Consider the following 27856-nt stretch of genomic DNA (forward strand, 5'->3'; position numbering starts at 1 on the left):
TTCGTATTTCAGTTATTATTTATTTATTTATGTAATCACAAACAAAAATCTCTAATTAATTTACACAGTATCGTTAAACCAATAAGGTTATTACCTGCTTATTAGTAACAGCATATAGAGGAATAAGTAATAAGGATCCTAACTTATTCCTCTATAGTAACAGCGATACAATGATTATGATTTTGACTATCTTTGCAGAGTTTATTTTAGGAACCTTAAATAGATGTGTATTAAAATGTATGTGTATGTAATTGTGTAATTCAGCAAAGTATGTGTATTAAAATGAAACAACTTGAAGTACTTATTTATATACATTAATGTTATAAAAACAATACGTTTAATAATTTACAAAGTCAGTATAGGTTTAACGCCTAGTTGTTTCGCGAGAGACGCACAGCTCTCAATCTGTTTCGCTTCATAGACAATCGTGCCTCTTTTGTTTGTTTGTTCGAAATGTGAACGCTCCTTGTCCCCGGGAGCTAGAACTGGCAACGAAGGATCAACCTAGAAAAAAGAAAACGGTATTATTTTACAGTTAAATCAACATTAATACCTATAACGAGAAAATTTAGATTTTTTCGTTAAGTTTCAAGAAAGTTACTTACGGGTGGTAAATTCCTCCAGTGGCTAAGACAGTCCGCAAGACGGTCTCCGAAGCCAGGAGCGAAGCACCCCGGGTCTATAGCCACGAACATCTGACCCAGGTTAGGCGGGTCTTCAGGATCGGTGGCACCCCATGGGCGCTGGTGGCTCGCTTTGGCTCCTGAAGTATTTGTAAAGAGTTAATAGCTCCCATAAAAGTGACTTCAATTCTCCATGCAGTAATTATTTCATGACTAAGCAATAGTATTTTATATGTAGGAAAAAACTTAGTGTGAGGAGTTAAGTATTATATCTCTTTACTTTTCTCTTGAATACCTAATAGCTGGTGTACTTGATAATAAGCTAACAAATATTTTACCTGACAGTGTGCTGCAAAACACCTCATTCATGGCACTGAGGCAGTATCCTTTGTAGCCACTAGTTTCCTCTAAGCCACCCAGCGGATATAGGCGACCAGATTTAAAACCCTGGAAAATCCAAAGACCTTTACAGGGGACAGCTCAATCACATTTTTTGCCATACTAAATTGAACCTTATCACCGAGAGAGAAAGTTGATCGTATCAGACTAGCGAAAACGGTCCACATGAGAGGGCATGTGTTTGGGCTGGTGTCCCTCTCGCACGTGTGACCAGTGTTAATGAGGTTACCATAGTAGTAGTATTTTTATCTGTATATTACCTGACTTTAAAACTTCTTATTTTATTTTAGTGTTATATTCAAAGTAGGGTTTCGATATATTTTAAAGAATTAGAAAATAATTATAATGTAATTATTTTGATGCCCATAAATCAAAGATTTGTATAATTAAAAAATACCTTTAATTGGGTATTAGTAGATTTAGTAGTGACTTTGAAAATTAACTGGTATCCCCAATGTATGTCAGTGATGACGTCACTGAATAATGTTGACATTGTCAGTAAGTGCGAGAGGGACACCAGCCCAAACAATGACCTCTCATGTGGACACACTTTTTGACCTAACTACACTAGTTTAATAATTCTAAATCTATGGGAAAATCACAGTAGCTGCATCGGTAGGGAATACAGGAGTTACAAATGCCACCTATTAAAAGAAATGAAAAACCTAAGCAGGTTAAATAGACTTACCACATTAGGATCGTGTGTCATTTTCCCATTCTGATCCATTGCCCAGCCATCTGGCAGCGGTTTTCCTTCGTGTATCTTCATCTCCACCTGCAATTATAATAAACATGTGATGAAAGGTTACGACATATTCGTTGAGAATCTAGAAAGCCGCGCAAAGCTAGATAAAATAAATAAATAAATAAATATTTTAGGACATTCTTACACAGATTGACTGAGGCCCATAGATAAGGGGTCTTGCTTTGCCCATTTTGCAGCTTTTGAAAGAAGTGATGCTGCTTCTCTTGTCTTGATGTGACAGGTAGGTGAGAAGTGGGAGGCTGGGAGCGAGATCGAGGCAAAATAGTCAAAATACATAGGTATGATATTTAAATGAATATATTCCAAGTTACCTTGCCCATTGCAACTGCTGTAGTAGACATGTCAACGAGTATGGAGTCTCCGCCACTGGCCGGCGCTGCCATGGCTATTGGGTTCGTGCCGAGAGTTCCCTGCAAATACGGATAAATTAAGCATGTTATTTCCCCTACTTTGGGAACCCATATAACCATAATCGGTCGCCGTTCCTACGCAAATCCTCCTATTTTGTGTACACACAGGTCTTCGGGTCTCAATTAGGCTTGTGTCGTTCACGAACTATGAACTGTTAGGAATAAAATCCCATCAATGACCGAAATGAACTGAATCTTTCCGTGCTCTGAGAATCGGTCTTTGCTCATTTAGTTCAGTACAGGATCGGCGAACACGAGCGGTTTGGATCGAGAACGAATGTGTGACTGCGCCGACCGAGAGTGAGAGCAGAGCAACAAAAAAAGTCAAGTTTTCATATTAAACTTCGGTTACTTACAACCTTTCGGCCCGGAATGTTACTATCTGTAGACTACCTATTCGTATCATTTTGACACTACTCGGTCCCATTCGTTCTGATCTTTCCGACCGCAACGGTCGCTGGTCTGGCTGAACTAAATGAGCAAAAGACCTAAAAGAGCGAACTAGTTCGTGGGAGCGACTGAACGAGATCGGAGCGCTCCGATCAACGAACGAAACGGCACAAGCCTAGTCTCAATGATTAGTCGCAGTACGGTCGACGTTTAGTCGCGGCGACCCAAATGGGGACGATTGGTAACAGGCACATATGGTCACAGAAGTGACAGAAATTTGCACTACGCGTGCACACATTGTTACCGTTTGGCGACTACTTTCCCAAAATCATTCGTTCATTTCATTCTTTTCAAATGGCGACTGTCAGAGACGTCAAAGTAAAAAAGAAATAAAATCATTTGACATTAAAATGTAATGGCGTAAGAATTTGTTAAAGATAAATATTGTTTGCATTTGTAATATAATGTGGGCTAATTACCATGGCCAATTAAATTGCTCGAGTGATTTCATAAAATAAGTCTAAATTTATCAACGCGCCATCAATTTACCTCAGTTTAACCAGTAATAATATTATTGACTACTCGGTGTTTGTGTGTTATGTATATTGATTGGTGAAGTTTTAGTGCTCCGGTGCATATACTATACTGAAATAATAAAAATAATGCCTAGAAAACCAATAAAGTTGTTAAAATATGGATTAAGACGGTAATATTCCATGTAAAAAACAGTCGCCAAACGGTCGACAAACGGTCGCAAAATGGTCGCAGCGTACACGCGTGACCGAAAGCAGTGAATATTCATTATATTTTCAAAATGGCTTCTTGTATTATTTTTTTCCAGGTATCCTCAAACTTTATAAACAATTAAATATGCCGTCGTACTCAGTTGCCCTCACTAAAGAAGATTTAAAAAAAATTGTAACGTGCGTACCGAGCTGCTGGGTTGTAAAGGATCGGGGATCATATTATTATGGTCTTCTATAGAGCAACTAGTATTTTGCGGCATTTCACAATTGACACTTGTTGAAGTAGTCGTCATTTTAATATTACTATCAACATTAATTTCAGCGATCTGTACTTCTTTTGTCAAGATTTTTGTATAGATAAGTGTCTACAAATTTGTAATGTTAAAGAGACATAAATAAAACGTAGTAGAGTAAATAATGTGTTTTTTTTTGTAACCCAAACAAAATACTTGTAGATACGAGTGCGGAAAAGAAGAAAATCGATACGAGTAGCGATAAATTAATACACGAACGAAGGGAGTGTTTTAAATCGACACGAGTTGTGAATGTCCTTTTCGCACGTGTATCGTACGACGATTTTCAGTACCTAAATCTAAGCTAAGAGTTTCGACCAGACAAGAAATGAATCATTGCTTGATTTGCTCGCACTACTGCGTTAAAAAAAGCAGCATCTGTACTGAAAAAAACTATCATTGCGCAACAGAAATTCTATTAATATCACAGTAAATACTCTATTTCATTTGATTCTTATGTATTAAATATAAAATTTTTAATACATTAAGTAACTATAAAGTGCTTATCTATTTGTATTATCATTCTGCACTTTTCTTAACTTTCCCACATTTCTATAAAATGTCGAAGAGTGCTTAAATGGTCGTCGTCGTTTATTATTATTTAATTCGCTCATATATTTAAATGATTCAAAGCAACCAGTCCACAACTTCACAAGACAGTTTGAGAAACCTTCGTATTTCAGATTGTCATTTGCGGATACAGTGGTTTAGGAACAGTTCGGTAATCAGACCTACACATGTGTGTACAAATTCTGTCAATGTCACTGTCAGAAACCGTTCTGACAGTGACAATGACAGCCACAAATTCGTCCACATGTTGTTACCGTTATGTGTGCAAACGTCGACTAATAAAGTGTCGTTAAAAGTCATTCTGACAGTGACATTGACAGCCACAAATTCGTACACATTTTGTTACCGTAACGAGTGCACACGACGACTACATTTTGTTATTGTATCAATACGGTCGCATTGTTTGCACGCCGTTACCACGCGTGTCACATTTGACAGTTAGTTACTGATTTGAAGATTTTGCGACTGAAATGGTTGTATGGGAAGGTAATCTGGTAAGGCTGTCGAATTGTCGGATGGAAGTTCACAGGTTTTAGCCGCTCACTGGCAAAATCTAAAGAGCATCTACATCTACAGAACTCGTCTGAGGGACAGGATGATGCGACACTCTTTAGAGAAGTCAGTACACTTTTTGGCATTGAGTTAAATGTACCTATGGTTTGCCACCTCCCCAAAATGATTCCGAAGGGTAAGGACAAGTTGTCTTCAAGATTTTCCTATGCCTTAGTCAGTTTATCCGCATTATCATCAATCTGTACAATATTTCGCCAACTGTTACATAATTTGGAGAATATTGACTTACTTCTTTGGCCCTTGTAGGAACAAGGAGAGGAGACGAGTTGGTGAAAGCCATGCCGATCAAGCCTTGTTTCTCTGCTCTTTGAGCCCAATAACCGGCCATACCGAAGTGAGTAGATCCTGCAATACCGAATAGAGCAGGTACAGTCGACTACAAAGAGATGTATCCACTTTTTCACCTTATGACAATACAATAAGGTGAAAAAGTGGATACATCTCTTTGTAGTCGACTGTACCCAATAATCAGATTAGACTGCGGTATACGAATATACTAGGTGATTCTTAAAAGGTATAAAATTTTCCTAGGTGAGAAAGTGTATTTTACAAACTTATTAGGTGTAGGAACTTATATCAATGTTTTTAACTTTAAAGTTAATTCTCATACATGACAAAAGGTTGGCAAAATAGATCGAATAAGTAGGTAAGTCTAGGACATTACAATTCTTCGTCAAACTGCTTTCTGACCTGAACCTCCTTTAAAAAGGTTTAAAGGAATAGGTGTAGCTTTGACTAAGCATGAAGCCAAAGACGGAAAATATGTTAAGAGTTTTGAATGATTCACGGTTATTTTCATTAGATTTATATTGACCGGGATATAGACCGTGATTATCTTTTTGATTTTTACCGAGCTCCCGATATTTCCCAGCAGTTACTTGCATCATGATGACGGAAAACCAAAAAGGTAATCAATCACGGTCTATATCCCGGTCAATATAAGTGTAAAGAAAATATATCGTCACTACTTTTAAAAAACTTGTATCTTCGTCTGTCAATGAAAAGAAAATTGTAGTAAGTATGTATGGAATGCATATAGACTTACTGCGTTTTAACTTTGAGGAGCAGCGTGAGATACGAGATTTTTTCAAAGTAGGGACGATATGTTCTTTACCTTTTGTAGCCACCCATCCTATACCAGTCTCTTTCGCTTTCTTGATAGCCAAGTCCATACTGAAGGTGCCCACAATAGCTCCAAGTGCATTGCCGCCGTCCACCCACGCAGTGGACGCGTTCTCTTTTAATACCACAGGTTTTCCTTTTGGGTCAATCGCTCCTGACTTTAGGTCGTCGATGTAGAATTCTGAAATTTTCGAAATGATGATGATGATGATAATGTGATCCTGTTATCCCTCATCAGGGACATAGTGCTCTCAAAGACTTTGCACGTTCACGAATTAACGAAATAGGGAATGCCTTTTACTCTATTTATTAGTACGATTAGAATGAAGAGTCTTTGCTTTGGAGAATCTTTCGAACCGTTTACCCGAACCTGAGTCACGATTATCAGGACCTGCAATATACTCACCAGACAAATCAGTCTGTTATTGTGTCTGGTGAGCTTATTGCATGGCCCCGTTTTCAGTTTAGTTTTCAGGTAGTTTGTGCCTACGTCCTACAACGCGTGTAAAAGTAAAACTACATCCTTCCTTTCCCATGCTCTGACGCATTCTTTTTTTTATTATAAATGGGCTTACTCTTGGCTACACGGACTAGTCAAAGGCAAAGACGTGGCCTACGATGGAGTGAGCTCGCCCAGAAGTCGACCGCTCACCCTTGATTTGAAGGTTTGGACGATAGTACTCTTTATTATACTGTGGTTTGGTGGTGGATTCATGTATTAAGTGAAATAAATAATAAAATTAATCGCTTACCAACTCTATTCAGTCCATGACTATAATGTCCCGTGAAATCTGCCTGTAGTAACAAAGCTGTGTGCTCTCTTGCATCATTTTCCGACACTCCAGTAGCTTGAAAGCACTCTCGCATAAACCTCGAAACCTCTTCTATGCGTACTTCGGGCATGATTGAGCTGAAATGAAGGGAAATTAAGGTTATATTCACGTTGGTGATCTAACTTGCGGTTGCTACGTATATAGATACGGGATGTTTCTTATTGCCTGTTAACATTAATACTATAAAATTGTATTTACTTGTAAGAAATACTCATATAGATGCCCAAAGAATCGATCTGTTTCCATTCTTCATTAAGACAAATCAAAACTGTATCTCTAAGGGTAAAATGTAATGTTCACCACACCAACTAGTAAAGGCTCTCTTTGCTATTCGAAATAGCAAAATTGCATTTTACCCACAAGAGTGCACAGTAATTTCATACAAATTTTAACGATGTCTTAAGCTCAAGTTCAAGTTCTTTATTTGCAATCATGTTGTACAAATAGGTATAAAAATTATAACAAATAATGTTTCAAACATGAGCCCTGCAAGGGCATAGCAATTTTTCTTAATCTAACTTATTTCTAACATAATGTATAAGCATTTTTTTTAAATAGCTGACTGATACTCGCTACGCTCGCGGTTCAATATTGGAATCTCTCGCTTGCTCGGGTATCAATATTGGCACGTGCGGTTAAACAACAACTTTGCCCACTTGTAAAACAAATAACTTCTATTATGAGCCGCAAGAGGCAACATGCAACATCGAAATACCTACACATGATCTTCATAATATGTGTAAACTTCAAGGTAAATTGTACTGGTATTTCAAATGTTGTAGGTATAGTATCAGTAGTACTTGTTTGAATTGCTAAACAGCGTGTTCATAATTAAATCAGCCTGTTGTAAGATAGAGTATCATATTCCTACCACGATAATTTCTCTTTGCACTGGTTAAGAATTTGATATCGGGAAGGAACGTATGGTACCTGTACCTTATTTACAATAAACCTAATATACCTATGCAGTGTTACAAATTAACAATGTAGCATTATGGCTAGTCCAATCCAAGCTAAAACTTCATTATAACAAGTAACCAAATAAAAAAAATCTCCATACCTCCGTACACATAATTTAACAAATCTATTAATTGCAAACCGCATTAAAATCAGAACTATCATTGATTTAGCACATATTTTTATAGTTCATCGCCCTCTGGTGAGCGTCATAACACCTATGCACCAAAGAAACACAAACCTATCGAACTATTCGTTTTGGAGATTTATATGGTAACACTGAACACAGACATAGGTTGGGCGCACTATAATATACCAGCAGGGGCGGCTCACTCCGCGATCCTTTCGCCGCGCTACAAGTACATGCCGGCGGCCGCGAGTTCGCGGCCCATTCAGTGGCGACGACCTTCGCGCGGCGCAATAGAATTCAATGTCGTCTGCACGCGTGCGGTCCGTTTGTTAATGTAGGTAAGAATTTAGAATGGCGGCGTTTTGTGAACATCAAAGGAGTGAGCCTTCTGTACTTGTACTATTATATATTCTGTGATACCAGGGAGTATAGAAGTATATTTCTAAACTCCATAATAATATACGTCAAACATTTTGAATCCTAGGCCACTGTAGAACCTTTTCACAGTAAACGTCAAGGTGACTTCTATGGCAAATAAAGCTGTGTTGCAAATAAGACAGGGTTCTAGAATGGCCTACGATTTAAATTTGTTCAATCCGTCGTGGGTAAATAAAATGAATAATATCCTAATGGTGTTAAATTGTAGTTTGATATTATAAAATAGGAAACTTACAATCTGCTGCTGTTGTGTTCGAGACACGACTACTTAAGTTAAATATTATGCAATGATTGTCTCCAGATAAATCATACGTTATAAGTACACAAACATACACAATATAAGTATACCTACTTAACATTATCTTTAATGTTATTAAAATGTAAACTACCTACTGTACCTACGTATTTGTACAATGAGCTGCAAAATTGCATGGAGAAATTATGAATGAATTCATGATAACTTAGCCATGAACTTTTTCAACTCACTGTACAATTAGGGACAGTTAGAGGAGTAACACGCACGCTAGAAAGCTAAAATGGAGATGGGCTGGACATGTAGCTCGTCTGAAAGACCACAGATGGACAGCCATAGTCACAAACTGGATAGGCCCAGCTGGTAAACGCCGAAAGGGCAAACCAAACATGCGCTGGGAGGACGACATTGAAAAGATGGCTGGTCCAAATTGGAAGAAAACAGCACAAGATCGTGAAAAATGGACATCTTTGGAAGAGGCCTTCACCTAAGGGGTTCCTACAAATTAGAATTAATAAAATTAAATTCACAAAAGTTATTGTAATTTGAAAGGAAATAAAAGGCTTTTTATTTTTATTTTTTTATTTTATTTTATAGAGGAGTAACGCCGTGTCTTGCGTGGGCGACGGTCGCGCGACCGTCGCGCGACCGTCGCCGTCGCGTCTCATACTTCCATATCGATAAGGTTTGATTTCGTATGCGTCGCATCGCCGTCGCGCGGCCATCGCGCGACTGTCGCCCACGCAAGACACGGCGTAACAATTCTACCTGATAATCCTGATATTAGCAAATTTTAATGATGTCACCGGTCACCAAGTGCTCGAGAATAAATTTAGTTTGGGCACCACCAATCTATCGATTTATTACTACATTTATTTATTTATTTATTTATTATATTACGATACCTAGCAACGGGTAAACATAACACTGAAAGCAGTTTATTCACAAAATTTTTAAATTCAACTATATTTACAAGATTTTCGATACATTATGTAAACATATTTACGGTAACTGTACAGCGGATACAATTTCTCCACGAAGGCCGCTGTCCGCAGGCCTAGACCTAAAAGGAGCTCCGTTATGCCCACGGACGGCCCGTTTGACATAACAAACTGTCAGTGCGAAAATCAACAACAACAAAGAAATTAATTTCTTGTATGTGATTTCTTCGTTTTATTATATTACTACTGACGCCCCCCCGCGGCAGTGGCACCGATTCTTGCTAGTGCGTGCATCAGCCTTGTACGTGTACAAGTTGTTCTTCAGGTGCTTTAGTACATACCAGTTCTGCAAGGTAACGACTGTTCCTGAAACTTCCCAACGAATTAAGACTCTAGTGTGCTGTACATAGTTATTTTTTTATTATTGTAATATTATTGTAATATTATTTCGTTGTATTTTATGCAAAATTTTCAATGTCTAATCAAACTGTTCAATCTCAGAACCAGCTTCTAGAATGTCCCATATGCTGTGACCATAAGCGCTACAAAGGCCAACGTGGTCTTAATATCCACTGCGTGCGCGCTCATAGCCCCAGAATTGATCCACAGCCTCCCCCACTCCTAACTACGACTAACGACGTGTTATCAAACAGTGTCCTTGGAACAGGGTCTCTAGCCCAATTACTTGCTACGCTTAAGAGTGAAGCAAAGCTTATTAAACGTATTCCAAAGGGTGCCCGTGCTCCTGTAGCACGAAGTCTATGCACTATGCACTCCGCATATCGAAAGTGTTGGCTGAGAACAACAACAGCTCTTGGGAACGTCTCCTAACATTTTCTTACGTACACTTGCATTTACCTCACGTCAAATCAGACCGTAGTTTAACTTCAATTATCAAAAGTAACGTGACTCACCCCTCATTTCCCATAACGAATTCTACTAACAATGCTTCTGATTCTGACTCGACAGACCGATCTCCCCGCTTATTATCTAACTTAAAATATAAATGCAAGTTAATAGAGAATAAGTTGTCAGATGGAAACTTAAAAGGAGCAACTAGACTACTCTTCTCCAGTGATACCTTGGCGACATGCTCTCCTGCCGTGCTTAATGCTCTACAAGAGAAACATCCCCCCGCTTCAACGTCTTCACCTCAGCCCAACCCACCGGCTGCCTCTTCCCAACCACTACAAGTAGCAAGAAACTGCAGTTTTACACGCGATACTTTCCTTTCCAGCTGGGTCAGCTGGCGGACTAGACGGCATCTCCCCGCAACATCTGAAAGATTTAACTAGCCCGTTGGCGGGAGATGCTGGTGAGACATTACTGGATGAATTAACCGCACTCACAAATCTCATGCTTGCAGGTAAAGTTTGCCAAGACATTGTTCCTTTACTATACGGAGCTACTTAATCTAGTTGCGCTTAAAAAAAAAAGATGGCGGAATACGACCAATTGCTGTCGGAAACACATTTAGACGCCTTACATCCAAAATTTGCTGCCGCGAATTTCATTCCCGTCTCACAAGTAAATTTAAATTTACTCAGCTGGGCTTTGGGCTTAAAGGAGGTTGTGAAGCGGCAGTTCATGCGACCCGCACATTTATAGAGAGCCAAAATTTTGAAATTCTTGTTAAGGTTGACGTAAGGAACGCATTTAATTCCATAGACCGAGGTATCCTACTGTCAGTGTTGCCAGACGGAATCAGCACGGGAATCATGGTCGCGCGATAGACGATAAAATAGCAGGCCGTCCCTATCGCACTATTGGTAAGTGCGATAGGGACGGCCTGATATTTTATCGTCTATCGCACGACCATGCTTCCCGTGCTGAAGTATACAGTAGAAAAATGAATAAAAAACCAGTAGATCGGGAGAAAAAGCAGTAGATTACAAATATTGATACCAAGTGCAGAAGAATGAAAGAAAAATTATGCTGTTACACGAAAACGGTCCTAGAACTCTTAAAACACTTCTCGCGATTTCAAATTCATGAAGATTGACGTTTACAGGTTTTGGAAAAAACAGGTACAAAGGCCACTTTTGACAAACTTTTTTTCTTTCTTGTCTATCAAATGTTTGTATGAAAAAAAAACGAAAAGCCACAATCAAGAAAAACTTACTTATCCCATACAATTTTTACGAAGATGAAAACTTGAGACTCTTGAGAGATAAGGTGCATTAGGGTAATTTAATTCCGAAAGTCGTCTAGTTTCGAAAGTCGCACAAAAATCACCATTATTTCAATCATATCAAGATTATCACCATTATTTCGGAATTACCAGAGCATTTCTGTCATTCGGAATTACCCTAATGCACCTTACACTATTTCGCCATAGGTACAGCTCTCTGATATAGCTCAAACGGTTTGGACAGCGTTTTCGATTAAGGCTCTCAGCCAATGGGATTTTATCCGACTTGTTTAGCAAATATCATCATATTTCAAACAAAGTCTCAACAAATTATATGCCTAAACCTTAACCTTCCCCGAGAATCACTAATTTATAGGTGAAAACCGCATGAAAATCCGTTTAGTAGTTTTTGAGTTTATCGCGAACACACATAGACAGACGCGAAGGGGGACTTTGTTTTATAAGGTGTAGGATGCATTCAATTGATTCCATTCCTATTCAGTAATATCGATGGGGCAGTTGCACAAGTTGAACTTTTTCCCAAACTTGCCTCTTGCCTCGCCGTGAAAAGGGTTTACAGGCTTCATATCAGTATCCTACTCAGCTGAATACCTACACAAGTACACAGCATGTAAGCCCTTCTTTCCCGGCATCTGACGTAATGTACTATTATTTGATATGAACACATATAAAACCAGTTAGAATACGGACATAAAACTTCTTGCACCTGCCTAAATCGTTATTGCTAATACCAAGCTACCACTACACTACGAACAATCACAGATATAAAGTCAAGCGATTTCTGTCATCAAATAGCTTTTGAAAAGAGCAATAGCTTTAAAAAATGAAGGGATGACAGTTGGCCCATAGAAATTTTTAATTTATCGCCTTGACAAAGTTGTTGGACCGTCTATAGTTAAAATTTGAAGCCAATCCAATCGTTTAATACTAAAAATATCGATTTGGGAAAAAGCAGGTAGATTTCTAGAAAAAATACAAGAAAAGCAGTAGATCAGTAGATTTTTTCAAAATCAGGTAGATCTACTGCTAAATCAGTAGATCTGGCAACACTGCCTACTGTCCCAAATTGAAAAAGATTTACCAGAGATTCATGGCTACCTTTGGCAATGTTACGGGACCACCTCAAAGCTCATGTATAAAAACAGTGAAATACTTTCTTGCGTGGGATGCCAGCAAGGTGACCCATAAGGGCCCGTAATATTCAGCCTGGCCATCCACCCCGTCATCACTCAGCTCACATCGGACCTAAATTTATGGTATTTAGACGACGGGACAATAGGTGGTAGTAGGGTAGACCGGGGACAACTGAAACAATTTATACTTAATCGCCTGTAGCATTTTAATTTGAATAGTTAGGAAGGTATGAAAGTTATTTTTTAGAAGGAAATTTATTAGGCTTTCAAACAAAATTAGTTTTAAAGGTATGTTGCCCATGGTTATTTTGTATTATGAAATTAAAGAGGAAGCGGGAGAGTGGTTCAATTGACCCCACATGGTTGTCAATTGAAACACTATGCGAGGTCATTTGAAACACCTTAATCAATTTGGGGAAAAATAAAGAAATATTTTTATTCATATACATATTTAATAATGACTGCCGTGTTATAAGAACAGACCAACAAAAGATCACTTTCGTAGTACAAACTATACAAAAAATATCAGCGCATGAAGATTCTTTCAAGATCTTGACAAAAGAAACGTATGTAAAAAAAGAAATACATGACTTTTAGTCTTCTTTGTTTCAGTAACTTCTTACATATAAATTTATCATTTTGGTTAAGATGAAACAATAAGATATAATTCTATGGAATAGTCGTAAAAAAATATTAACGTGTTTCATACAAAAGTGGGTGTTTCAATTATAATCCTTGTTTCAATCATAACCAGTCAGTAGCACAGCGGTGTGCACTGTATGTAGACATTTTTGAAGATCGCATCATCATGATCGCATCATGGTCGCATGCTTCTGTTTTCTGGCCGGATGTTGCTGCTTTCATTCGTGGAATTTACACGCTGTTATACTTACAAAAAACAGAACCCCATTTTATTGATAGTCGGTTACTTGTGGGGACGATTAAAACACACAGGGACGTTTGAAACGTTTCAATCGTCCACAAGTACGTTGTTTCTATCGTCCCTACAACACCTGTTTGATTTCAAAGTCAATTATTTAACAATTAATGACACTTCATCACTGTTTCATGGCACTTAAAATATTATAGAATCCACACACATATCACTTAGTGAATTAAAATTTTCATACTACACGGCTACACAAAATTAGAAAAAAATATACGAGAACGCAGAACGAGAACCTTACTTACTTTTTCGGTCTAAAATTTTCATCGGCTCTCTGACACTGCCACGTCACTCGCGTGCCCGATCCATGGACTTTCAATAGGGACTGAGCTCACACTTTTTTTGCCATACTAAATGGAACTTTATCACCGGTGCAGAAAGGCGTTCTTATCAGACTAGTAAAAGTGTGTCCACATGAGAGGGTCAAAGTTGGGGCTGGTGTCCCTATCGCACGTGTGACCAGTGTTAAAGAGATTACTATAGTAGTAGTATTTTTACCTGTATGATAACTAAGTTTTTAAACTTCTTAAATTATTTCATTTGTTAGTCGTATACCTCGAAATCAAAAAATCCTTGTAGCTTTTCACCTATTCGCGTTTTGCCGCGATAGCGTATTTTGTTGTAGCGTGTAATATCGATAGTATATTTTGTTACTCGCATATATTTTCAATAGATTTTTACTACAATAGCAGATTTTTATGTAGCGTTTATCACTAACGCCGCGTCTTGCGTGAGCGACGAACCCGCGACGGCGACGCGATGCGATGCGATGCGACGAAATCAAACCTTCTATCTCTATGGACTTGTCTTAGGTGGGCGACGGAACGCGACGGCGATGCGACGCGACGAACTAGCGATGAACATGCGAATGTTAAGCGACGCGATGCGACGCGATGCGATCAAACCGCTGTGTTCATATGGGAGTGTCTTGCGTAAGCGACGGCCCACGACGGCCCGCGACGGCGATGCGACGCGATGCGATGGCGAAGGGCGCGCGATCAAGCTAAGGTAACGGCGGCTATCAACGCGGGTATCGAAATCGACGTCCATTACCGCCGCATTTGCAAATACGCATTTTATAGGCAAACCGACCAATTTCTTAAAAAAAGTTACTCACACAAAGGAAGCCTGTTTAGTTGACTAACGCACATATAGGCGATGGAGAGTGTGAATGAAAGAAGACGCTCGCTATTTGACTGTTTTTGCCACGGGGCCGCGAGAAGAGTTTGTGTCATACTGACGTGTGACGCTAAACCTAAGTGAACTCCAATCTCATTTAGTAGTTTATGTAATAATTATGGCAAACAGGTGAAAGTTATGCATTTCAAATTATTGTTTATAGTTTTCTACATGACTTCTGAGTACTTTTTATTTATTTATTTATTTATTTATTTAAACTTTATTGCACAATATAAAAAAGTACAAATGGCGGACTTAATGCCAGATGGCATTCTCTACCAGTCAACCATGGGCTAAACCGAAAGATTAAGTAGGTGCAGGGTCCTAGTATAGTTAGCGTGTAATGGAAAAGAATTTAAGATACAAACAATATCCATATATGCTACATTTAAATATATACAGACCTAATATTATACATAAATAGGTATATAAATATACAATACATAAATATAATATAAAATATACCCATTGTGAAAGATCATTGAGGGTGACTATCGAACCTTATCAAACAGATACTTACGCAGCATGCGCTTGAAGGCGAATTTGTTCCGAGCCTGCCTAATGGTGAGAGGAAGATCATTCCACAGCCGGATTGCCTGGATGGTGAACGAATTTGACATGAAACCTGTACGATGTCGGGGGACAATAAGTTGAAGACTACGGGAGGTTCGGAGTTCCGTGCCCGAGCGCGGGGTAACAAATTTAAAATTGGATCGAAGATAATTTGGGGCTGAAGGATCAAATAATATTGAAAATAAGGTACAGAGAATGCGCAAGGATCGACGTTCACGAATAGGAAGCCAGTTCAGTTTTTTGCGAAAAGTTGAAATATGATCGTATTTTCGGAGCCCAAAGACAAACCTGATGCAATTATTGAGTAACCGATCGAACTTGGATAAGTAAGCTTGGGTGATATTGCTGTAACACACATCAGCATAATCCAGGATGGGCAGAACAAGGGCTTGGACCAGAAGGGTCTTGGTGGAGGACGGGAGAAAGTATTTAAACCTATAGAGAGATCTTAAAGTGTACGTCACTCTACGACAAACATCAGACACCTGAGGGTCCCAAGTCAAACCGCTATCCATAGTCAACCCCAGATTCTTTACTTTCGGCAAGAAAGGTATCACTACTTCTTCGTACTGGATAGGGGTCAATTGACTGGTGTCAGTCAAAGAAAGCAAGCGTGGGCTACCGAGAATGATGGCCTGACATTTAACAGGGTTCACTGCAATGCCAAAACAACGTGACCAGGTAGAAATGTTGGCCAAGTCTGCATTCAAATTGGCGACAGCTTGATCTAGATCGTCCACGCTAGCTTGAGTGTAAAGTTGCAAGTCGTCGGCATATAGATGGTAAGAACAATTGATTTTGGTAGTAATGAAATTTATAAATATTGAAAAAAGCAGAGGGGAGAGAATGCCGCCCTGTGGAACCCCAGATTGCAGTTCACACCAGTCCGAAGAAGATTTATCAGCACGAACTAACTGATGGCGGTGTTGGAGATAGGAAGTAAACCAATCAGTCACAGATGATGAGATTTTCATGTGCTTAAGTGAAGCCAGAAGTAAATCGTGATCTACCGCATTGAATGCATTAGAGAAGTCGATAAGGACCAGCACTGTGAGCAGTGAAGAGTCCATACCGACCCTCACGTCTTCAACTACCTTAAGCAACGCGGTAGACGTACTGTGGCCACGACGAAATCCAGACTGAAGAGGTGAAAGCAACTGATTAGAGAAGATGTGATGAGATAACTGTTGATGAACTGTAGCTTCTAAGATTTTTGACAAAAAGGGGAGAACGGAAATAGGGCGAAAATCTTTAATTGTACTGGGATTTGTAACTTTAGCTAGTGGAATAACATAGGCATTGCGCCATAATGAAGGAAAAACCCCAGAAGACATGGAAAGGTTAATAACATAAGTTATAACCGGGAGGATACATTCTAAGATGCACAGAATCATCGTCCTACTTAACTCATCGTGACCAACAGCATTAGATTTAATAGACATTATTACTTTTCGAGTTTCATCATCTGTGACCGGGGCGAAAGAGAAAGTATTATTACAACTACAAGACAGGGCATTAATATGTGAAATACTATTAACTTTAGTACTAGGATCTAATGAACAAGGTTTGGCAAAATGTACGTTCAAGTCATTTAGTGAAAACGAAGAAGTAGAAAGAGGAAAGTTATTAGAGCTGTTGTTGGACTTTACCACTCCAATAGATTTTAGAAATTTCCAAGTCTCAGCTGAGGACGACATAGCAATGTTGTCATGAATATGTTTCCGTTTCGCTGCTCTTACCATCTGGTTACACCTGTTCCTAGCCACTTTAAAAGCCGACCAATTTTCATCACAACGATCACGCTTAAATTTACGGAACGCACGATCACGCCGCGTCATCGCAACACGGACAGCTTTGGTGATCCAAGGCGCAGGTGGGCGTTTAAGTTTAACAGTATGAATCGGCGCGTGCCTATCAAAAAGTTTTAGGATCATTGCGTTTAAGGACGCCACCGCTTCATCAACAGACGACGCCGACATGACAGAAGACCAGTCAGCCGCCTGAGAATCGCGCTCTAAGGCTTCTTTATCAAGTCTCGCAAAACTCCGCAATTGAACTGAGACACGATGCAACTTAGGGGTCGAATACGATAACTCAGATAAATAAGGTCATGGCGCGAAAAGCCAGGGGCTGAGAATTGGCCAACCACAGTGACTCGTTCAGTGCAGGAAACGATAGCTAGGTCCAACCAGGAGTCTGATGTGTCAGTGTTGTGATGAGTAGGCAAAAGTGGAAGTACTGAAAGGTCGGCAGATTCTAGAATACTATTTAGTTTACGCGTTCTGAGACTATTTTTCATAAGGTCGGTGTTAAAATCTCCCATTATTATCTGATGCGTGTAGTCAGCGCTAAGTGGGGACAGAATAGATTCCAGATCTGTAAAGTAATCAACACTGGGTGGACAGTAAACCACTCCTAAAGCAGCTTTGGTACCAGAAATATTGACTTCCAATATTAAGTACTCCGCAGACCCAGAGAACAAAGACGGAGATGTACAAATAATTTTAAACGGGATATTACTACGGATGTAGATGGCAACACCACCGCCACCCTTACCGACACGGTCGTTGCGCAATAAAACAAAACCGGGTAGACCGTAGCAAGTGGAATCAAGACCAGGTTTAAGCCAAGTTTCAGAAATAAGAATGGCGTGAACATTGCAAGAGGAAAATGTGTCCAAAAAATCATTATAGTGACTGGGCAAACTTTGTGCGTTAATATGACAAGTGTTGAAAAGTTTAGTGGCATTAAGAAAAGTACGACTCAGACAGCTACCGAGAGTATCAGGCTCAGATATTGAACTATTGAAAGAGTGAAAAGAGTCGGACATGTCGCAAGCAGAATGAAACGATTCATCATCGGACATAATAATTCACAATAGTTTGTACTAGATATAGAATAAAAATATAATATAATATATATATATAATAAATATTTTACCACGTGCAGGTTGCACAAAAAGTTAATACAATAATCGACTATATGACTTACTTTCGATTTACCCCACCAGTCGACCATTACATTATACACAAACAAAACAGAGCAGGATAATAATTTAACATTGATTTAACACATTTAAGAATTAACAACAGCAATAACAAGCCGTAAAAAAAAATGAATAAAATACAACACTAAAAAAAAACAGAACAAAATTTGCAGAAACGGAACGCATCAAAAGTTGACAGGTAAAATGTCAAAATTATGTCATCACATCACAATTTACAAAACTACTCACTACGTTTGTTAATACAGTGAAACAGAAAGAGGGTAAACTTAGACAAATCAAGTGAAAACTGACATGTTAACTAAATAGAGCGAACAGAAGCAAGTATCTGAACGAGAGGACAACATTACATAATCGTGTTTGTTACTGCTGAAGACAAAAACAATGAAGAGTACCGTTCCTAATTTATCAACGCCTTCCCCGTTTATCCGTCGAAGACTTCACAGACTCGGTGCCGTCAGCAGCAAGGGGGGCCGCGGCAGACTCAGAGCTAGCGGGCGGCGTCAGCGGAGGCACCTCTGCTGCAGGGGCTTGACGCTGCGACGTGCTAGGGTGCTTCTCAATCAGAGCTTGGAGTTCGTCATTAGTAAACAGCCGCTCCTTCTTCCCACACGCCAGCTTGACATAAATTGTGCCATCCCTGGTCCACACACGACGCATGCCAAAATGTTTGCGAGCTTCAATAAACAGAGATTGTCGATGTTTGGTTAGAAACTCTGATAATACTACTGACGTTCCCTTAAGCGCCGTTTTTTTGGTCCAAACTGCATTTCTTGCCAGGAGATTGGTGAAGCGGACTAAGATGGGACGAGGTCTGCCCTGAGTTACAGGTCCAAGCCTATGGCACATAGAGAATGATGCATTGGTGATCTCTGACAGATGCAAATCATTCTGGCAGATTGTGGTAACTGTAGCAGTGACATCCTCATCTTGCACCTCCGGGACGCCACTGACCACCAGGTTCTTTCTGCGGTGTTGAGTCTCCATAGCATCAATTGAACGGTGAATACCAAGGATTTGCTGGCGAAGGAGCTCAAGCATGACAGACATTTGTTGTTTGAAGCTGCTTACCTCCTTGCTCAGGCTGGCAATAGTGGGATGGGCGTGCGGCGAAGCCGTTAACAGTTTGGCATCCAGCTCCTGGAACCGCTTGTCAAAGGAAGCTTCGAGTGTCTTCTGTTGTTCCAGGACTTTTGCGAATGTGTCCATTGTTTTGTGTTAAAAAAAAATAGTGGCAGTGTCAAAGAAAGTGTCAGGGTGCAAAGGTCGAGTGGCAGGTTAGTGCTATAATTTACACTATAGACATTCAAAACAATAATCCACACACTATGGGGCTTAATAATGACTTATTTGGTAAATTATGACAAAAATCAGATTAAATTACTAATAAATTAAAATAAATTTATTCCCATGACAGAAATCAGATGTTGTTATTTTGACACCTACCCACCAAAAAAGCGTACGTTTTACGTATTGTTTAGCCTGTAAATGTGTTTAAAGTGGAAATTAAAAGACAGCGGTGAAAGGCGCCATTTCGTGAGTAGATTCTATTACTGTGGTATACCACGGTAATAGTTAAAGTAGTGATATTAGTTCTTTTTGCTTTATTTTAAGTATATGTGATCAGTTATATAATGTCTTACAGTTGTTTCAATCTTGATATATTCACGCTATCAAAGAACTATTTACGCGGTATGAAAATTATTCAACAAAACCTTAATTTTTAGCAAAAACTTCATGACTGATTTCGTAGTTTCTATGAAAACCGTTAATTTGTCAATTTTTTTAAACATTGACATAAAGTCTCATGCTTACTTACCAGTTATGTAAACTTCGTTTTAATATAAGGTTGCAATATTTTATTTTGATTTGTAATGAAAATACATCTGTATGACTTTGTTTTTATGGGTCGGAATTAGATTTTATAATACTCCAATTTATGCCTATTACCGATGGTACGATCAGATAACCCTCGGTAATAGAATTTATAAGAATCTATTACCGATCCATGCAATATTTGTTTGGGTCGGTAATGGGTTCCTATAGAAGTATCTATTACCGAGCGATATATTAGTCTTGTATCAAAATATGACATTTAGTGTACCGTAAGTACAGATTTCTTAGGTAAAACTGAGTCTTCTGTGGGTATTCATAAAGGAGGATAGTATAGGTATATGTATTTGTCATAATTTGTATATTCAACCGTCGGTATTAAGCTCCGAATTTTGAGATGGGTTTCTATTTACCGATGGCAGAAAAACACTGTCATTCATACCCTCGGTAATGAAATCTCAATTCGCGTTAATAGAACTGCAACCTGTTCATTACCACGGTAATAGAAAATTTAGGTATGTTGGCTTCAATAATCATTTTATGACATATAATAAACTAAAATGATCCTAAAACTCTTCAAAACTAATAGTTCAATAAATACTCTTCCATAAAAAAAATATTTGTGGTCGTTAATGAGCTTTGATACCCTTAATTTATTGGTATCTTTTGAAATCTGCCTTAAGTACCACGTTAATAGGCGCCATTACCTTATTTGATTTTTAGAAGCAAATTCAATACGTAGAGAGGTCGGACTAGTGAAATAACGATTGATTATTAGTCTCACATTTCATTCTTTATATTTTCTTATAATAAAAATTCAAAATATTCAAATTAACATAAGTTGACCAAAGGAGTAATGTGCCTAAAAAGTAAGGAAATTACAACTTTTGTAACTTGTATTGACAGCCTTTGATTATGTGCACGGTGATACGAGATTGTCTGCGTAAAATATTAAAATTTAAGTGTGAACTAAAAATATGAAACACTAGTGCGATGACCTTACGATATATGTACTAGCACTTGACTTTGGTGAATAGGATTAGGATCACAAAATTAACTAGTTATTACAACGGGCTCGTAGCCTAGCGGTTTCGACGTCTGGACGCCGCGCCAGCGGTGTGAGTTCGAACCTCGGCTGAGGCGTGCTTTTGCAGTTTTATTTTTGTTTCTTTTATTTTCTATTATTTGATTGTTTACTTTTTTCTTTCTGTAAGAATCTTCATTCTTATTTTAATTTTATTTTTAATAACTCCGGCTTTTATACTAACAAGGAAAGGTACCCATACAAAAAAAATATAATTAGACTACTCTTTAAGGGGCGTTCATTGTAATTCCTGCGATTCCTGCATTTATTGTAACTCTTAAATAATAATATTATCCTAAACCAGAACTTCTTGTTGCCATATACAAAAAAAAATACATATAAGACATACCTTTGTGTCGATAGATATTTTTTAAAGCACATAAAATTCGAATAAAATACACTGCTGACACGGGCCCGTTCACTGCTCAGTTCAGTCTGCGCCCAGCGCTCATAGACAGTGGACCTACGTTCGATAGTCCGGCGCACCGTGCTCTCGTAAGCGTAAGCAGCTAGATAGTTCTGAGAAGTGCTGTATAGGTACTGCGACTAAACAAATCTTGATCCTGTTGGTGGCAAACAGGCATACGGTCCGCCTGATTTTTACACATGCAATTTTATCCAAGAAATTTTACTTGAAATCTGATGAGAGTTTGAATTATTATTATATTTCGGGACCAGGGGACCGATTTTTGAGTCTCAGGCGTTCGAATTCAGAAAATTGTCACTGAAAATACTAAGCAATTCACTGTTTTCAACCGGTATTTTAGTGACCAATCCCATATGTGAGATTCAAAAACCGGCCCCCAGGATGAGGTTCTAGTTTTCATGGTGGAGTCAGGATATGGTCAACAAAACTGCTATTTTACTCATAATAACTCCACTATGTTTGGGCTTATTACATTTGGGCTGATGAGCAGCGTCGATCTCGATGATGTCCAAGGTCACATGATCGAGTCAGGAAATGAATAACAGAACTGCTATTCTATTTATCGTAACTCGACCATGTTTGATCTCATTAGCCGGGCCAATAACACATGTATTTTTTTGCACACAGCTCAGCTCTTTGAAACTGTTTATTTTAAGTTACTTACAATTAGTAGGTACCATATAATAATAATATATTCTTATCTCTTGTAAACTTTACAAAAAAGTTAACACATGAAACCAAAAGAATTGTTACTAGCAATTAAATTCAAAACTATCAAGATCATTCTTGCCTGTGTGTTGCGTTACCGGTGGCTCGCGTACCTAGCGCCAACGCCATCTATCAATGGCTATTTCACGAAATTGATGAACGCTCTAAGGAATAAGGGCTCTTAGTGTAGTGGTTATGCCAGTCGACACTAGATGGCAGCATTAAAAAACACTGGATTACACTGTATGACATTTTTTCATTTCAACATTAAGTAAATAGCATTCGTTATAAGTAAATAGTATACGTTAATTCGTCGCTCAGTTTTGCCGTGAAGGACGGACAAATAAATAGACACACACACACTTTCCCGTTTATAATATTAGTATGGATTAAAATAAACATTAAGTTAATAAAAACAAAATGCAGTATTATTGTGTGCTACTTAAAACTTTCCTTGTTAGTATAAAACCCGGAAATAAGAAAGTAGAAAGTCTTAAAAAAAAATAAGAAAGTAGAATCTTAGAGAAAGAAATAAGCAGGTAAACAAAATCAAATAATCCATACTGATTAAACTGGAAAGTGTGTGTGTGTCTGTTTGTTTGTCCGTCTTTCAAGAGAAGCCGCGGGCAAAAGCTAGTAGAACATAAAAGAAAAAAAGTAAATAAAAATGCAAAAAGATTGCGTGAGCCGAGATTCGAACTCACGACACCCATGGCGCAAACGTTTCCACTTAGAAGTCAAACCCGCTAGACCATTTGCACATTGTGAAAGACGGCGAATCTTGTGATTCTAATCACCAAAATGCTAGTGCCGAAGTTTCGCGCGATGGATACGCGATGACCTTGAGCCATCGCCGTCGCATCGCGTCGCATCGCGTCGCGTCGCGTCGCGTCGCCCGTCGCTCACGCAAGACGGAGCGTAATAGCCTATTCAGTTAGCCGCAAATATATTTAGTCGCATTTTACCTTGGTCACATATTATTGTATTAATGGCTTTAAAAAAAGTCTATATCACTGGGATATAATACGTGGTCAAATGGACATATATCAACATCAACATTTGCATTAGTAATACTTTATTAGTAATACCACAATACCAGTGATATGCACAACGAGGTTATATAACCAGGAGAAAACCTACAAATGCGAAATGCATTTGTAAAACAGAACTATAGAGTTAAAGTGCTAAAAAAAGGGAAATATCACGATATCTAATAACGCATTACAACCAAATATCTATTGAGGTGAAAAGCGACTACAGTAAAAAAAGGCAGGATAATAAATATACTATGAATTTTATACACCATTGTAATTGGCGACCAAAAATCATACTACAAGAAAAAATATTGTTCAGAAATTTTGAGATCGCGGCGAAACGCGAATAGGTGAAAAGCTACAAGGATTTTTTGATTTCGAGGTATACGACTAACAAATGAATTATTTTTGTATTATATCGAGGCAAGGATATTAATACCTTGTAACGAATTGGTAAGTCATTATTATGAAGACATAAAACCAAAGATTTGCGCAATTAAAAAAAAAACCTTTAATTCGGTATTAGTAGATTTGGTAGTAACTTTGAATATTGACTGGTATCCCCAAACAATGACAGTGATGACGTCATTCAAACAATTTTGACAGGGGCAATAAGTGCGAGAGGGACACCAGCCCCAACTTTACCCTCTCATGTGGACACACTTTTTCGCCTAACAACTCAATCTAGCTTAATAATATATAAATCTATGGCCCGATCCTTATTGGTTCAAACTTGCAAAATGATCGACCGCGTGTCGTGAGTACTGCGTATTCCACGTAGGAATTGTAGTTTTCGAGAAATTTGACTTGTTTCAACCGTAACGTGTTTCTATTGTCCCCGGTCTACCCTAAGTCTTCTGTATTGGCCGACTTAAAAACTATAATTGACCGTTTCTCAGAAATCGGCCTTTCAATCAACTTCAGCAAATGCAAAATTTTTATTTCAGAAACAATTCCAACCAATATCCGCTCCTCTATAATCAACGACATTAACCAGCTTACACCAAATATCACCTTATTATCCCGCGAAACACTAACACTCTTAGGCGCCCCCATTTTGGTTGAATCTATCCCGCAATCTGTAAATTCCAAAATAGAACAGTTCTTTAAGTGCTCCGACATATTTTTCGAAATCAACCCTCTACATTTTGCGATTATGCCTTTTTTCGCCAAAATTTTTGTATATCCTCCGATGCGCCCCAATTTGGAAATTCCCAGTACTTACTGCAAATATCGACCAAATCCTGAAAGACTCCGTTGGTAAAATCCTAAACACAACTTTCACATCTTCCAGTTGGTCCCAAGCTACCCTCCCAATCAAATACGGCGGACTTGGTATCCGGTTGACAGACAGCTTAGCGCTCCCGGCCTTTTTGTCTTCTGCCTATAGCACGCTCACCCTCATTGGCGGTATATTACGTATATCTTCAACCGCCAACGTGTCAGTGTCGTGCCTGGCAGACGCTGAATCGGCTTGGAGTGCAGACCATCTCGTTGAACAGGTTCCAGAAGAGAAATCCAGCCAATCAGCTTGGGACACCATTAATATAAAAATACGGCACCACCGCATTTTACAAAACTGCCGTAATGACGAGGAACGTGCGCGGCTATTAGCCGTTTCCGAAAAGGAATCAGGGCATTGGCTGCACGCGCTTCCTTCGCGGAACCTTGGCTCCGTTTTGGACCCACCAGCCTTACGCATCGCTGTCTGCCTCCGTCTGGGCCTTAACATTTGTGAGCCCCACGCTTGCAGTCGATGCAACCAGCCGGTGGATGCCCTAGGACGGCATGGCTTACACTGCCTAAAGAGCGCAGGCCGTCTATATAGACACGCCACAATAAATGACCTCATCCGACGCGCCCTTTGCACCGCCTCACTACCTGCGACTTTGGAACCGTCAGGCCTATCTGCCACTGACGGCAAGAGACCTGACGGCTGCACTCTCGTGCCTTGGAGCCTTGGCCGGCCTTTAGCGTGGGACGCTACCTGCGTCGATACGCTAGCACCGTCCCACGTTGAAGCATCGGCCCGGAAGCCCGGGACTGCCGCAGAACAGGCCCAATTGTTGAAACGGCGCAAATATGCGTTTTTAACAAATCGCTACGAATTTGCGGCGCTTGCCATCGAAACGCTGGGCCCGTGGTCGACCGACACTAAACATTTTATAAAAGAAGTGTCGGTCAGACTAATAGGTGTCTCGGGGGACTACAGGGCAGGGTCTTTCTTTGCCCAAAAACTAAGTCTAGCGGTGCAAAGGGGCAACGCCGCCAGCATCCTGGGTTCACTTCCAGAGGTCGGTTCTCTAGGTGAGATTTTTTATATTTAGTTTTAGCGTCAATTTTTTTTGTTGTGTATATTTACATGTATTGTTTAATTTGATTGTAAAATAAACATGTTTACTATGTATTGTTGATAAGAGAGATGATTCTTCAATCTTGGAAATGTTACCTACTGACTGAGTATTTCAAGTAGGTAGGCATTGCAAAAAATGCACTGATGCTGTGCAATTCGAGGTTTAATAGTTATTTGTTTTACAAGGGGGCAAAGTTATTGTTTAACCGCACGTGCCAATATTGATACCCGAGCAAGCGAAAGATTCCAATATTGAACCGCGAGCGTAGCGAGTGGTTCAAAAAGTGAAATCTTGAGCGTTGCGAGGGTATCAAGGCACGAAGGTTAAACAAACTTTGCCACCGAGTGAAATACAAAATTTTTCACCACACCAACACTATGAAAATATGAACTGTAAAACATCAAAATAAATAAAATACTTCAATTTATTTAACGTTTATGATTATAAATCATCATTTATACGTGAATTCCAACACCCAGCTTTAGACACCAAGTTAAAATTTGTATGAAACTATTTTGCACTCTTGTGGATCAAATGCAATTTTGCTATCTGTTTTCGAATAGCAAAGAAAGCCTTTATCAGTTGGTGTAGTGAAAAATTTATTACAATATATTATTTTATAACAGCTATTGCTTAATTCAAATAATTCAATATAGTAGTTAGTAAAAAGTATATACTTATCTTCTTTTGCCGATTCAGATACTTAAGTAAGTGATGAAAATGCTAGCATTTAAGCAAGGTAAGCATTTGGAGATGGAATGTTTGATTTAGAAAAAGTATTATAACAAATTATTAACCATGAAACATTATTATTATATATTTATGAAAAACTGAATCTTAATTTACTTGGAGCACAATTTTTGCGCCTAAACATATGTGACAGGCAATTTGTTACGTATTAGTACCTAGGTACTTATACCTACTTATAATTTACATGTGTATGTATGGTATGTATCGTGTATAAGATTAAAGCCTCCGCCACACATGAGCGTCTTGAGAGCGTGGCGTGAGCGGGGCGCGATAATTAAGCGCCGCGTCCCGCTCGGGTTAACCCTCCATTTTCGTTGGTGCAAGTGGCCCTAAATGAACTAAATCGGAAAATCATATATACTAACCAGACTGTGGTAGACTGCCAAGTGTAAGATACGCCCCAACACCATTGCGAATATGTGAATATCCAATACTACAGTCGCCATCAGATACATATGTCGGAGCAGTCAAGGTGCTCACAAATATCTCCACACAGTAGACAATCTCAAGGCGATAAAGCGTTTTAACTATAAAACTCCCGTGAGACTCAGACATATTAAAAAAATCCTCGGAAACGGATCGAAACATGTCGAGCGTTATATGGACAATGCGATAAGGCGTGTTCAGATATTTTTGCGCGCCCCGGCCGCTCAGATAATAATGTCTAATTGCGACCGTATATAATACGATATGATGTTAGTTCATTGAGTTTATTCAGTGAGCACAGCACGATCGAAGAAAGCGCTCGCTCGCGTCATTTGTTACATAATTTTATTTGTTTTTTTACGCAGCTGTCATCCAAGTAAGGTGAGTTTTGAAAATCCATTTAAATTGTAAAATATGATCTTCTGTATGTAATTGTAATAAGGTGCATATTCCAGTGGCGTTTTATAATTAATGCGGCAAGCCAAGGTTGTGACATTTGGTATTCGTATTAGTTTAGTTGTCATAACAAAGTTAACTTCATCGAAACTGTACTTAACTTTATTAATAAAATTTAATTTTATAAACTTATTATAACTACGCAAAAATTGTCTACTATTGGAGCAAATGTAACATAAGTTGATAATAACAAACCTGCTGTTTGTCTTCATAATCTTGAGAGATAAGAAAAATATGTAAACACTTATTACAATGATAAAATTCGGTTTATTGAGTTTGCTTCACAACTTGAAGTAAATCTACAAAAATAACTGACACAACCGAATTCGCACTAGCACTAGTAGCACTGTAGC

General features: G+C 38.8%; 2 protein-coding genes across 6 annotated transcripts in view; one reads left to right on the top strand and one right to left on the bottom strand.

Annotated features, from left to right (window-relative positions):
- On the bottom strand, window positions 1-27811 carry LOC125234602 (uncharacterized oxidoreductase YjmC-like). Of its 5 annotated transcripts, none has more exons than XM_048140919.1 (9): window positions 27699-27811; window positions 6645-6802; window positions 5885-6073; window positions 5000-5115; window positions 2100-2198; window positions 1711-1797; window positions 962-1070; window positions 606-763; window positions 1-504 (listed from the first exon to the last, which is right to left on the bottom strand). In XM_048140919.1, the coding sequence occupies exons 1-9, from the start codon at window positions 27713-27715 to the stop codon at window positions 346-348; spliced, it is 1092 nt and encodes a 363-aa protein (XP_047996876.1). In that variant the 5' UTR covers window positions 27716-27811; the 3' UTR covers window positions 1-345. The 5 variants fall into 5 exon arrangements, with proteins under 5 accessions (XP_047996876.1, XP_047996879.1, XP_047996875.1 ...); XM_048140922.1 differs by lacking the exon at window positions 27699-27811 and adding an exon at window positions 8486-8511; XM_048140918.1 differs by lacking the exon at window positions 27699-27811 and adding an exon at window positions 7786-7859.
- Window positions 27365-27856, top strand: part of LOC125234603 (uncharacterized oxidoreductase YjmC-like) — an 11723-nt gene continuing 11231 nt past the window's right edge. Inside the window, exon 1 of the mRNA XM_048140924.1 lies at window positions 27365-27428. The gene's annotated coding sequence lies outside the window, so the exon portion shown is untranslated. The remainder of the gene's footprint in view (window positions 27429-27856) is intronic.

This window comes from Leguminivora glycinivorella, chromosome 16 (assembly GCF_023078275.1).
Source record: "Leguminivora glycinivorella isolate SPB_JAAS2020 chromosome 16, LegGlyc_1.1, whole genome shotgun sequence".
NCBI classification, from domain to species: Eukaryota; Metazoa; Arthropoda; class Insecta; order Lepidoptera; family Tortricidae; genus Leguminivora; species Leguminivora glycinivorella.